Here is a 12,438-nt window from a genome sequence, read left to right as displayed (position 1 = left end):
GGGTGCAGAGGGGCCCGGCCCCCCCCGGCCGGGGCTGAGCACCCCACGGGGCCCTGCCCCTCGCTGGTGTCACCCCCGCTGTCCCCTCAGCCCTTGTCCCCGGGGAATGGGGGCAAAACAGGGACGAGAAGGGGGGGTGGGGGGGTGGAAGGAGGGACGGACAGACGGCTGGAGGGGGCTGGCCGGGGATGGCCAGGCCGCAGCCCCGGGCACCGGAGCGGCACCGACAGCGGGGGGGAGGCACCGGGGGGGGGACCCGGGCACAGCCCCGAGCCCGCAGCGAAGCCGCCTCAGCGCCGCGGCCCCTTTAAGCGCCTCCCCCTCCGACCCCCCTCCCCCCCGCGGGCGGGAGGTGGTGCGGGCCGCTGGGCGGGGGACAATGGGGCGGGGGCGGCACCACTGTGGCTGCGGGGGGGGAGGCAGGAAGTGCCGCGCGGCCCCGCCTGCTCCTCCTCCTCCTCCTCCTCCTCCTCCTCCTCCTCCTCCTCCTCCTCCTCCTCCTCGCCCACCCCCTGCCCGTCGCGGCGGGGAGCGCTGGCACCGGGGGCACCGGCACCGCCTGCGGCTGGGTGAGGGGCAGCGGGCGCCGGGGGGCGGCCTCGAACCCGGGCCCTGCGGGTGGGGCGCGGAGCCGGGGCCGGGATTCGAACTCGGGTCCCTTCGGGGCGGCCTCAACCCGGGGCCCCCCCCACTGCGGCCCCCCCCCGGCCAGCCCGACCCCCGCCTCCCCCGTGCCCGCCGCACCCCGAGCCCCCCTCCCCGGTTTCGCAGCCCACCGCTGGTTCCCCCCCTGCAGCCCCACTCGCAGCCCACCCCCCAGTTTCCCCCAGCGCACCCCAATTTGCAGCCCCCCTCCCCAGTTTCCCCCAGTTGCAGCCCCCACGGGTGCTCTCAGCCCCGGGTCCCCCCCCCCGGGTGGTCCTCGCCCCCCCCCTGCCCGGCCATGGCTTGCAGCCTGAAGGACGAGCTGCTGTGCTCCATCTGCCTGAGCATCTACCAGGACCCGGTGAGCTTCGGCTGCGAGCACTACTTCTGCCGGCGGTGCATCACCGAGCACTGGGTGCGCCAGGAGCCCCAGGGTGCCCGCGACTGCCCCGAGTGCCGGCGCACCTTCGCCGAGCCCACCCTGGCGCCCAGCCTCAAGCTGGCCAACATCGTGGAGCGGTACAGCGCCTTCCCTCTGGACGCCATCCTGGGGGCCCAGCGCAGCCCCTTCCCCTGCAAGGACCACGAGAAGGTCAAGCTCTTCTGCCTCACCGACCGCGCCGTCGTCTGCTTCTTCTGCGACGAGCCTGCCGTGCACGAGCAGCACCAGGTCACCAACGTGGACGATGCCTTCGAGGAACTGCAGGTGGGTGGGTGGGCGTCCGGCCCTGCCCCGGCCAGGGGTCCGGGTGCTGTCCCTCTTGTCCCCACTGCCGACATCTGTCCGTCTGTCTGTCCCTGTGCCTCGGGGCAGTGTGTCCGTGGGGTGCCCTGTCCGCCTGCCCACGTGCACCTTAGCTGGAGCTCTCTCTGTTCGCACGTGGGTCTGGGGAGCTGCTCCCCATAAAATTCCCCTTTCTGTCCATGCATTCAGCGTGTCTCTACCCTGGTGCTGCTGTGCAGGTGCTGGCACCCAATGGGCACAGTCCTTCCTCCGTCCCCAAACCCACGGGGCTGCCGTTTCGAGGGAGCTTTGTGCCCGTGCCTGCAGGGAGGCAGCCGGGCGCTGACCTTCACAGGCACCGACTCATCCCCTCACCGCTGTCAGCGCCCGGTGATGCCCCGGTAAACATTTGTGGGGCCACCCTGTGGTCCCGAGGGGGCTGGGGGGTTCCCAGCACCTCTGGCAGCTGGCAGGGCTGGTGAAGCTCAGCCTGGGGCTGCAGGAGCCCGGGACCTACAAGAAGCTTTGCTTTTCCCCCAAATCCCGTGGGTTGTCTTTGTCTTTTCTTAATGCTGCCAGGTCCCCCAGCTCACAGCCCCACCATGCATGGGTGCGGGCAGCCCCCCTCCTCCCCCCCCCCTCCCAGTTGCAGTGGGGAACTGGGCAGACTGGTCAGACTGGGCTGCAGGCTGGGTCTGAGTGCCTGCCTGTGTTGCAGCGGGAGCTGAAGGAGCAGCTCCAGGGCCTGCAGGAGAGCGAGCGAGGCCACACCGAGGCCCTGCACCTCCTCAAGCGGCAGCTGGCAGAGACCAAGGTAGGAGTGGGGATGCACTCAGTGTCCCCAGGGGTCCTGAGGCAGGACCCTGTTACCCCTCCAGTCCTTTATTGTTGGTGGAATTGCTCTAAATCTGTTCCCCTGCCCTGTCCCTGCTGCGCACCGGGGCTTTGCAGCTGCTGGGGTGGTCGTACCCCCGGCACAGCCCCGTGTCTCCGTGCTGTCCCCCTGCTCCTTGATTCCTTTGCTGGGTGTGCACAGGAGTGAGCCTCACCAGCCCAATTTCGGGACCTCCAGCCACCCTACAGACACACCAAGACCCAAATCTTGCTGACTGTGCCCCATTTCCCTTCCCTGGCCATGTGTAGCCCTGTGGCAGGCTGGCTCCTGCGCCCTGTCGCTTATTTCCCCATTTCATTTAGCACCTTCCTCTTTCTGCTTGCTTGGGCATTGTTTGGGGAGGGGCCTGCTGTTCACACCGGGCTCCCTTCTCCCTCAGCTTCATGTCCACTCCCCGTTACCAGCTGTGGGGCAGAGGGTGGGTTATCTGTCCTCCACCGGGTACCCGCTCAGGTGCTCGAAAACACACCTGGGGCATCCCCAGCAGTGTTTGCAGTGGGTCAGTGTTGGCCTGGACGGGCAGGGGGCTACAGACCCCACCAGGCTGGGGCTTTCTGTGGGGCTGACGCCCACCCACACCCCCCAGTCATCGGCCAAGAGCCTGCGGGCGACCATTGGGGAGGCCTTCGAGCGGCTGCACCGGCTGCTGCGGGAGCGGCAGAAGGCGATGCTGGAGGAACTGGAGGCGGACACGGCGCGGACACTGACCGACATCGAGCAGAAGATCCAGCGCTACAGCCAGCAGCTGCGCAAGGTGCAGGAGGGCAGCCAGATCCTGCAGGAGCGCCTGGCCGAGGCTGACAAGCATGCCTTCCTGGCCGGCGTCGCCTCCTTGTCCGAGAGGTGGGTGCCTGGGTGATGGGGGGGCCGGGGTGCCCAGCGTGGGACCTCGCCGACCAGCGCCTCTCCCGCAGGCTCAAGGGGAAGATCCACGAGACCAACCTCACCTACGAGGACTTTCCTACCTCCAAGTACATGGGCCCGCTGCAGTACACCATCTGGAAATCTCTCTTCCAGGACATCCACCCGGGTGAGGATGGAGTGGGGGGGGACGCAGTGAGGGTGAGGACGAGCCCACAGGGACCTTCCTGTCCCCAGTGGCAGCTGGGGGGGTGTGTGGGGGAGGACAAGCAGCTTCTGCAGAGCTGCTTTGTCTGCCAAAAGCCACCTGCATGCCCCCAAGGTGGGTGCACAGCTGGGTGGGGGTCCCAGGGGTGCTGACAGCCGCCCCTCCCTGCAGTGCCGGCGGCGCTGACGCTGGACCCCGGCACAGCCCACCAGCGCCTCATCCTCTCCGACGACTGCACCATCGTGGCTTACGGCAACCTGCACCCGCAGCCGCTGCAGGACTCGCCACGGCGCTTCGACGTGGAGGTGTCGGTGCTGGGCACAGAGGCTTTCGGCGGCGGTGTGCACTACTGGGAGGTGGTGGTGTCTGAGAAGACGCAGTGGATGATCGGGCTGGCGCACGAGGCCGTCACCCGCAAGGGCAGCATCCAGATCCAGCCCAGCCGGGGCTTTTACTGCATTGTCATGCACGATGGGAACCAGTACAGCGCCTGCACCGAGCCCTGGACCCGGCTCAACGTCAAAAGCAAGCTGGAGAAGGTGGGCGTCTTCCTGGACTATGACAAGGGGCTGCTCATCTTCTATAACGCCGACGACATGTCCTGGCTCTACACCTTCCGGGAGAAGTTCCCTGGCAAGCTCTGCTCCTACTTCAGCCCCGGGCAGAGCCACGCCAACGGCAAGAACGTCCAGCCCCTGCGCATCAACACTGTCCGCATCTAGTGGGGTACGCGCCCCGCCGGGACACCTGAGGATGGGCATGAGCCTGGGGCGGTGGCCGTGGGACAGGGGACGCTGCCCTGCCCGCGGGGTGCAGCAGTGCTCACTCGGGTTGCCTGGGCAGGAGAAGGCTTGCACTGCCCTGCTGGGGCTGGATCCTGCCCGGCATCACCCACCCTCAAGCCCGAGCTGACTCTGGGCACCGGGCAGGATGCGGCCGGTGCCTCCCAGTCCTGTGCTTCCACATGCGGCTCTGCAGGTCCGTCCCTGCCCCAGCCGCTGCAATAAAAGGTGGATTTGGAGCAAAGGGGCCGGGTGGTGCAGCCCCTGTGCAGGGTGGGGGCACCCTGGGGGCGCGGGTGATGCTGTGCCGTGCATAGTGCCCTGTGCCGTCCATGATACGTCGTGTCCTGTAATACGGTGTGCCGTGGTGTGCACTGTGACAGCTCAGGCTGTGCTTTGCCGTGGTGTGTTGTGCCGTGTGTTGTGCACCGTGCCATGGCTCTGCCGTGTGTGCTGTGCCGTGCCATGGTGGTGTTGGGCTGTGCCGTGCCGTGCCACGCTGTGTGCCATGGCGCCGTGTGCCAGGCCAGGCCCTGCCTGGCCTCCTGGGACTGGCACCTGCAGCCCTGGGGGCTGGGCTGGAGGGGACCAGGTTGGGGGGCTCGGGGGGGGGCACACAGTGTGTTAGGGGACAGGAGGAGTATGGGGGGGCTGTGCCGGGCAGAGGGCGCGCTGTATGGCGGGTGGGAGATAGGGCTGCTTGGTGTGTGTACGGGGGAGGTGTGGGGGGGGGTGTGATATGTGGGGGGGTGAGGTATGGGGGGGGGAGGTGAGGTATGGGGGTGTGGGGTCTGTGTCTGTGAGGGGTAGGGGGTGTGATGTAGAGGGACATGATGTACAGGGGGTGTGATACAGGGGGTGTGATATGAGGGCTGTGATGTACAGGGGGTGTGATATGAGGAGTGTGGGGTACAGGGGGTGTTGATATATGGGGTGTGGGTTATGGGGGGTGTGATGTGAGGGGTGGGGGGTATCGGGGGTGTGATATGAGGGCTGTGATGCACAGAGGGTGTGATATGAGGGGTGGGGGGTGTGGTATACGGGCTGTGGGGGGTGATATACGGGACATAACGCATAGAGCTGTGATGTGGGGGCGTGATACTTGGGGGTGTGTTATGGGGGGGCACGCTGTACAGGTTTATGTTTCAGGGCTGTGATATGGGGGCTGTGCTGCCCGGGGGCCGGGCCTGGTGGTGGCGGTGCCGTTCCCGCCCAGGCCCCCCCCGCTCCCCGCCCGCCCACCAGGCGGCGCTGTGGGGCCCGGCCCTCGAGTGCGCATGCGCGCTGCGGGAGGGGCGCGGGCCGGGCGGGGCGGGGCGGGGCGCGGCCGCCATCTTGGCGCGGGCAGGGCCCGGCCGGCAGCGGGGCCGCGGGGGTCGGTGCGGGCCGGGGGGGGGCCGGGCCGCCCCCCGAGGCCCTGCCGCAGCCATGGAGCCGAGCGGCGGGCGGAAGGAGAGGCCGAAGCCCCGGGAGCCGGCGGCCCGCCTGGAGAAGGCGAAGCAGAAGTCGGCGCAGCAGGAGCTGAAGCAGCGGCAGCGGGCGGAGGTGGGCGGGGGGCGCCGGGGCCGGGTCTCGGGGGGGCTCCTCCCGGTGCCCCCTCGCCAGGGCCCGGCCTCGCCTGACCGCCCGCCGCCTGTCCCCGCAGATCTACGCGCTGAACCGGGTGATGACGGAGCTGGAGCAGCAGCAGTTCGACTCCTTCTGCAAGCAGATGCAGGCCCCCAGCGAGTGAGGGGCGGCGCCCCCGGCACCCGCCCCTCGGCACCGCGTTATTTATTACTTCGCCTCGAAGAGCCACTTTTCCCTTTTTTTCCCCTTTTTTCCCTTTCTTAATAAAAGCAGTGGTTGTTCCGCACTTGTCTGGCTCCTGGCTGTGCTGAGCGGCGCTGTGTGCTCGGTGTGGGGAGGCCTGGCGGTGCTGGCCGGCTCGCTGGGAACGGCGCGGAGGCAGCGGCGGCCGAGCCCCCCCCGGGAGCACGGGGCCGGCCCGGGGCTGGGGGCAGCGGCCCCGAGCCAGAGCAGCTGCAGGCAGCGGCCGCCAGCTCCGGCCGGCCAGGCCCTCGTCCCGCGGGCCCTGCACCCGCCGTGTCCCTGCCAAGCCCAGCAGCGCCTGTTTACAGCGTTGTGGGGCCGCCGGGGTCCCCCAGGCGCTGGTCCTGCAGTGCTGACCGGGACGGGGTCGTTTCTGTCCAGGTCCCGCTCGCAGCTGCTCGCGCTGCAGGAGCCTCCCCAGGGGCCCGAGCTGCAGATTTGCTCTGGTTTCCTCTGCTGCTCTCAGCGCAAGGTTTGACCTTCGCTTCCTTCCTCCACCCACACGCCCTGCGCTTTCCAGCCGCGGGCAGGCTCACACGCGGCAGTTGTTCTCCAGCTTTTATTTCCAGAGAGTTCGGCCGGCAGGTTTCAAGTTCCATTTTTCCCTTCTACATTCCTCCCTCCCTCCCTCCCACACCTCATCAAGCGAGCGCAGAAAGGAAAAAAAGAACACGGCTGAGATATTATTTCCCTGTGGTGATGAGTAAAAAATAAATACCGGAGCACTCCCTGTGTCTCAGGGCTGGGTTTTGGGGAGAACCGGGCCCGGCTTTGTTGCACTCTGGGGGTTTGATCGGTGGCTTCCTCCCAGCCCGGCGCGAGGGGACAGCCGGGCCCCACTGCCCTCTCCGGGGTTGTTTCCTCACCGTGGTTGGGATCTTGGGTGTAAACGTGCCACAATTACACGCTGGCAATAAATTACTGTGTACAGTGGGAACGTGTCAGCTGTGTGAGCATCACCTTGATTCACAGCTCAGCTGCCGCCCCAGGGCTATGCACCGGGGGCAGCCTATAGGAGCCGTCTGGGGAGGGGTTTTGGGTCAAATCCCCCAGGAAAGGGGGGAAAGCGGCCTCCAGAGTGGAGTTGTTCTTCTGGCTGTGGCCGTGGATTCGCCCAGCACTGCAGGGACGAGGGCACGGGCAGGGCAGTTTGGAGCAGGCGGCTCTCCTGAAGCCGAGAGCTTCCCTCTGTGGGAGCTCAGCTATTTTCATTTCTAAGCAGGCTCTGCCGCAGCTGGGAAAACACTTGAAGGGGGTGAGCGGTGGCGTTTCCCTCTCCAGGGGCTGCAGCGTTGCGCCTGCCGGGCTGGGTTTGGCTTCCGCTGCCGCCGCTTTCCCCAGGAAGAGCTAAGGAAGGTGGGGAGACGAGACACCCCGGTGCTGGCAGCCGGGAGCGGGGGAGAGGAGAGCTTTACTGCGTGTTCGCTGGAGCGTAAGGCCGATGGAGCGAGCAGTCCTCACCAGGGCGGCCGCCACTTCGCCCTTAGGCTTTGCAGCTCCAGATGGCAAAGGGGAAGAAGATGTAAGACACCGACCAGGCGAGGTAGTAGATGGAAGTGACCGTCGTGGGCAAGAGCAGCACAGCCAGGATGCCTGTGAGGGAGAACCGTCAGCAGCCAGGGCAGACCTCGACCGGCCTCATTGCCCGGCTCGCTGCCAGCCTTCCCTGTCCTTACCTCCAGCATAGATCGCCTTCTTCCAGAGCTGAGACTCCAGCACCTTGTCGTGGGGGTAGAAGCCCCGGTCGACCATGAAGAGGATCATGGCGATGGCAGCGACACGCAGCAGGATGACGTTGCCGCCCGTCAGCAGGAAGATGCTCACCAGCAGCGAGGAGGCGTAGGGGCAGGGCAGCCCCCGGTAGGTGAAGGGGATCTCTGTGGGGTGCGACACACTCAGCCAGGTGCCAAACGGGGCGCAGCCACCCCGTGGAGTGCCACCGCTCCCCAAAGCCCCCAGCTCACCGCTGGAGAAGAAGCAGAGGCGAGCGAAGACGGCCAGCACGTAGGCGATGGCCAGCAGCCCATCCAGCACGCCCTGCGTCTGCAGCAGCAGCGCCGTGGCCAGCCCGAAGGAGGTGAAGTCAGCGAAATCATCCATCTTGGCACCTGTGGGCAGTGAGGGGGCGGCTGCCGGGGGGGGGACAGCTCCTGGCAGCCCCCCCCCCTTTGCACGGCCCCGGTCCCGGGGTGCTCACTCACCCAGTGCCGAGCAGGCATTGAGCTGGCGGGCGACGGCTCCGTCGGCCAAATCGAGCAGAAAGCCCCCGAGGAGCAGCCAGCAGGAGTGCTGGTAGTGCCTGGGGAGGTAGGGGGAAGGCGGTGAGTCCTGCGGCAGCACCGATTTAACTGGATTTACCTTTTTTTTCTTTTTTTTGGCTGCTCCCCACCTGTTCAGGCTGCAGAGGATGGAGGAGAGCCCCATGATCAGGTTCGCCATGGAGAGCGCGTTGGCAGCATTTTTCCGGACAGACTCCAGAGCCTGCGCCCGGCCCACCTGCTTGCTCAGGAACAGCTTCTTGGTGTACTGGAAGATACCTGCAAGCCACCGAGACGCCGGTCAAGGGCTGAGCCCCTCGGTGACAGGTTTCTGGCTGGGATTTATTTAAGCACCCGAGGTAGCAGGTCGGTGCTCGGAGCCGAAGCCCCGAAGCCCCCTTCCAGCGTTGGGAAGGGGCCAGCGGAGGTTTTGGGGCGCTCCCCCCCAGCAGGAGCCTTCGCGGTGCGCCTTCCCCCTCCTCCTCCTCCCGGCTCGGCGCGGGTCACAACCGAAGCACCGCTCCCCAAACCGTTTTTGCACAGCTTGTTTTTTTTTTTTTTGCAAGCGCTGCAGGGGGAAGCCCCTGCCTCCATCCGCCCACAGAGGCGAAAGAAAAAAAGTGAAACGATAACAAAACAACAAAATAACAAACCAAACCAAAACCAAAACCAAGACCAAACCCAAGCTTAGAATAAAAGCCAACCCCAGTGTTAAGCTCTATTGATCTTATATACCTATAGGGCTACGCTTTAGAGAAAGTGTTAAGGGTCATGTCCTACTAGTGTGTTTTGCACCCTGCCTTTGCCGTGGTCCCAAAGCCAGGCAAGCTGGTGACATCCTTCATCTGAAAGAAAACAGCCATGTCAGAGCACAACAAGAGCCACAACCGCTCGCCCCCCCGCCGCCGCAGCCCCCGCCGTCCCGCGGGGCTGAGACCGAGCCAGCTCGTGGCGCCCAGGCACGACGAGCCCCCCGCCACCGGGCGCTGCCACCTGCAAAAAGGAAGGAAATTTCCCGTTCTCCGAGCCGGGCTGCGAGCGGGGCGAGGTGCCGCACCGCCGACCTTTGGCCACCCCACCCTGGGCCGCGCTGCCGGGGTTTCGGGCTGATCTGAGTGGGCGGGGATGGAAAAACACCCCCAAAAAAGCCGTTGAACGGTGCCCTGCAGGGGTAAATTTCACCGCCCCTCCTGCCCCATTCTTTTTTTTTTGTGCAAGAAGCGGTGTTTTTGGGGGGACTGCAGTTGTGCATCGTGCCATCCCCCCGTGCTGGGGCTGAGCCGGTGGGTGCGGGGTCTCTCCATGCTCTGGGGAGGGGAGCAGCCTTCATGGCGGCAAAACCAGGCAAAAAGCGGCGGTTTTGGTTCTGACCGAGGTGACAGCTTGTCCGAAGCAAAGCCCTCAGGTGGTGAATTCCTTTGCAGACCCCGTCCCGTCCCCGCTCCGGGCAGGATCAGGCCCTGGGCAGTGTTAGTGGCACCGTCGCGCTCTGCCAGCATCACAATACCCAGGCATCACCACGGCACCCAAACTTGTCCGTTTTTGGTGTTCCCAGCCCCAAAAGCAAAGGGATGGGGTGAGAGGGACGGCGGGGCAGGGGGGAGCTGCCCCACATCCCGCCCAGCCCCGTGCTGCAGGCAGCGCTCTGCACAGCAATTTCTGTGAGGAAAAAGGGCGGATTTGGCTCTTTGGCCTGCTCCAAACGGGGAGTTCTCAGCGACGAGAAGGAGGGTTTTCCAAAGGAGGCGCAGGCTCGCCTTCTTGTTTTATTCAAGCTGCCTCTTTCTGTGATTTTCTGCCCCGATTTGAGGGGCTGAGCGAGCTGTGCCGCTGGCTGCCGGCCCGGTTTGCCGCTGCCCGCCCAGCCGAGCGCGACACCGGCCCCGCAGGAGAGTGTGGAGCAGCTCTGTGCCAGCACCTTAAAACTTTCTCTTATCCCCTTTTTTCCCCCCAAACCACCCAGTGCCAGCGACCCCCGCCCAGCCTCACTTGGCCGACGACCACCACGAATCCCTGTTTTGTGTTAAACCACCAAAACCAGTGATTTTTTCAGGGGGAAGCCTTGTGCCAGGGGCAAGCGGTGTCGGGGCGTCGAGGCGGGACTTACCGGCCGGCGGTGACACCATCCACATGGCCGCAGCACCGGGGGCACCCCAGGGAGGGAAACTGAGGCAGGGGCGGCAGGGCCGGCGCTGGCCCCGTGTGGCAGCACCGCGTTTTATAGGGATCGGCTTCGCCGGGAACCGGCTGAGTCACCGGGGGGGTGGGTCCGGCCAGAGGACACGGGGGTTTTCGGAGGCGGCTGGCACCGCCGGCGAGGGAGGAGCTGCCCAGGGGCCGAGCTGGCCACGTGCCAGTGCCAGGCTCAAAGTGTCCACGCCAGCCTCAAAGGAGCCGTGCCAGGCTCACAGCGCCCGTGCCAGGACCAAAGTTCCCAAGAGAGGCTTGCAGCACGTGTGCCAGCTTTGCACCACCCCTGCCAGGCTTGCAGCACCCATGCCAGCCTTGAGGCACCCTTGTTGGCCTTCAAGCACCCTTGTTGGCCTTCAAGCACCCCTGTTGGCCTTCAAGCACCCATGCCAGCCTTGAAGCACCCTTGTTGGCCTTGCAGCACCCATGCCAGCCTTGAAACACCCATTGCAGCCTTGAAGCACCCATGCCAGCCTTGAAGCACCCTTGTTGGCCTTGCAGCACCCATGCCAGCCTTGAAGCACTCACACTTGCCTTGAAGCACCCATGCCAGGCTCAGAGCTCCTGTGCCAAGCTTGCAGCACCCATGCCAGGCTCACAGCACCCTTGTCAGGCTCACAGCACCCATTCCAGCCTCGCAGCACCCATGCCAGGCTCACAGCACCCATGCCAGGCTCACAGCACCCATTCTAGGCTCACAGCACCCATGCCAGGCTTGCACCACCCTCTCCAAGCTTAACCCCCACCAGCCCCACAGCACCAGCACTGTGGTGCAGCCCCTGCCCTGTGCCCCCTCTGCCACCCAGGCCTGGCACGTTGCCCCGCGTGGTGTCCCCCTGCCTCGGGAGGATCGGGGCACCGCGGTGCCCACCCTTCTGGTAAGGAACCACCGGTTCAGCCTGCAGCCAGCACCCATCCTGTCCCCACCGTCCCTGGCCTCCTGAGGGTGTCACCGGTTGTGCAAGGTTGTCACGAGCCGGGGCGGCCTCAGCTGCCGGAGCAAAGGGCCCGTGCGGGGACCAAAGGTCCCCCAAGCACAGCGACAAGGGCCAATAAAACCATACGGCCCCGCGGCGGGACAGGGATGGGGATTTTCCACCCGACTCGGGGTGGCCCCATCCCCGTGGGGACACGGGGGTCCCCGCCGGGACGGGACGGGACAAGCAGGGGGCCCATGCGTGCCAGCCGCGGCGGGGCCGCCGTCAAAGGGCCCTTTGTTCCCGGTCACGCGCCGCGGCCGGCGGTTGCGAGGCGACGGCCGGGCCGGGAGGGCAGGAGGCGGCGAGCGAGAGCCGGGCCCAGGGCCTCCGTGGTGGCCACACGCCAGGGACGGGGCACCCGGAGGGGCCCACCCCATGGCATCAGGGCACCTTGGGGTGCTTGTGCCCATAGTGCCTGGTTGTCTTTGAGAGCCTGCCCGTTCCCCCCCAGCTTCAGGGTGTTTCGGGGTGCCCGTCACCGTGGCCTCAGGGTGCCATCAGGGAGGAGCCGATTCTCGTGGTGGCAGGACACCTCAGGGTGCTCATCCCCGTGTCACCTGGGAGTCTCTGGGTGCCCACCAGGGTACCTGGGGGGCCGGGGGATGACACATGGCATCAGGGCCCCTTAGGGGGGCCCATCCCTGGGACATCGGGATCCTGCTGTGTACCCATCCCCGTGGCATCAGGGTGTCACTGGGTGCCCATCGCCATGGCATCAGGGCACCTTGGGGGCCCATCACTGTGCTGCCAGGGCACCTTGGGGACTATGGGGACAGCTTCCCCATGGCACAAGGGAGGCCTCAGAAGGGCCCATCCCCACGGCCTCAGGGTGCCTTGGGGAGGAGGATGGAGCCCATCCTTGTGGCACCGGGGCACCTCATGGTGCTAATGGCGTCAGGGTGCCACGGGACAGAGGTCCATGCCCTGTGGGTCTCACTGCATCTCGAGGGACCCATCAGCATAGCTTCGGGGCACCCCGGGGTGCTTGTCCCCATAGTGCCTGGGTATCCCCGGGCTCCCTCTGGGCCCATCCCCGTGGTGTTTGGGTGTCTCTGGGTGCTCATCCCCACGGCACCGGGGTGT

General features: G+C 66.1%; 3 protein-coding genes across 7 annotated transcripts; 2 read left to right on the top strand and 1 right to left on the bottom strand.

The window, feature by feature from the left end:
- Positions 1 to 456: 456 nt before the first annotated feature.
- Positions 457 to 4,359, top strand: TRIM62 (tripartite motif containing 62). Its single transcript, XM_027447358.3, has 5 exons — positions 457 to 1,351; positions 2,088 to 2,183; positions 2,851 to 3,107; positions 3,179 to 3,294; positions 3,505 to 4,359. Exons 1-5 carry the CDS (start codon positions 944 to 946, stop codon positions 4,053 to 4,055), a joined length of 1,428 nt encoding a protein of 475 aa, XP_027303159.1. The 5' UTR covers positions 457 to 943; the 3' UTR covers positions 4,056 to 4,359.
- Positions 4,360 to 5,423: 1,064 nt separating this feature from the next.
- SVBP (small vasohibin binding protein) lies at positions 5,424 to 5,970 on the top strand. The gene is made up of 2 exons (XM_027447366.3): positions 5,424 to 5,660; positions 5,761 to 5,970. Exons 1-2 carry the CDS (start codon positions 5,544 to 5,546, stop codon positions 5,845 to 5,847), a joined length of 204 nt encoding a protein of 67 aa, XP_027303167.1. The 5' UTR covers positions 5,424 to 5,543; the 3' UTR covers positions 5,848 to 5,970.
- Positions 5,971 to 6,603: 633 nt separating this feature from the next.
- TMEM269 (transmembrane protein 269) lies at positions 6,604 to 10,449 on the bottom strand. 5 transcript variants are annotated; one of them, XM_038166607.2, is made up of 7 exons: positions 10,293 to 10,444; positions 8,986 to 9,030; positions 8,317 to 8,464; positions 8,129 to 8,226; positions 7,892 to 8,035; positions 7,604 to 7,804; positions 6,604 to 7,520 (listed from the first exon to the last, which is right to left on the bottom strand). In XM_038166607.2, exons 1-7 carry the CDS (start codon positions 10,315 to 10,317, stop codon positions 7,411 to 7,413), a joined length of 771 nt encoding a protein of 256 aa, XP_038022535.2. In that variant the 5' UTR covers positions 10,318 to 10,444; the 3' UTR covers positions 6,604 to 7,410. The 5 variants fall into 5 exon arrangements, with proteins under 5 accessions (XP_038022535.2, XP_027303161.2, XP_038022534.2 ...); XM_027447360.3 differs by having other exon boundaries at positions 8,966 to 9,030; positions 10,293 to 10,416; XM_038166606.2 differs by lacking the exon at positions 10,293 to 10,444 and adding an exon at positions 9,179 to 10,262.
- Positions 10,450 to 12,438: the final 1,989 nt, after the last annotated feature.

The sequence above is a fragment of the Anas platyrhynchos genome, chromosome 22 (assembly GCF_047663525.1).
Source record: "Anas platyrhynchos isolate ZD024472 breed Pekin duck chromosome 22, IASCAAS_PekinDuck_T2T, whole genome shotgun sequence".
NCBI classification, from domain to species: domain Eukaryota; kingdom Metazoa; phylum Chordata; class Aves; order Anseriformes; family Anatidae; genus Anas; species Anas platyrhynchos.
This window is presented reverse-complemented; position numbering and strand designations above follow the sequence as displayed.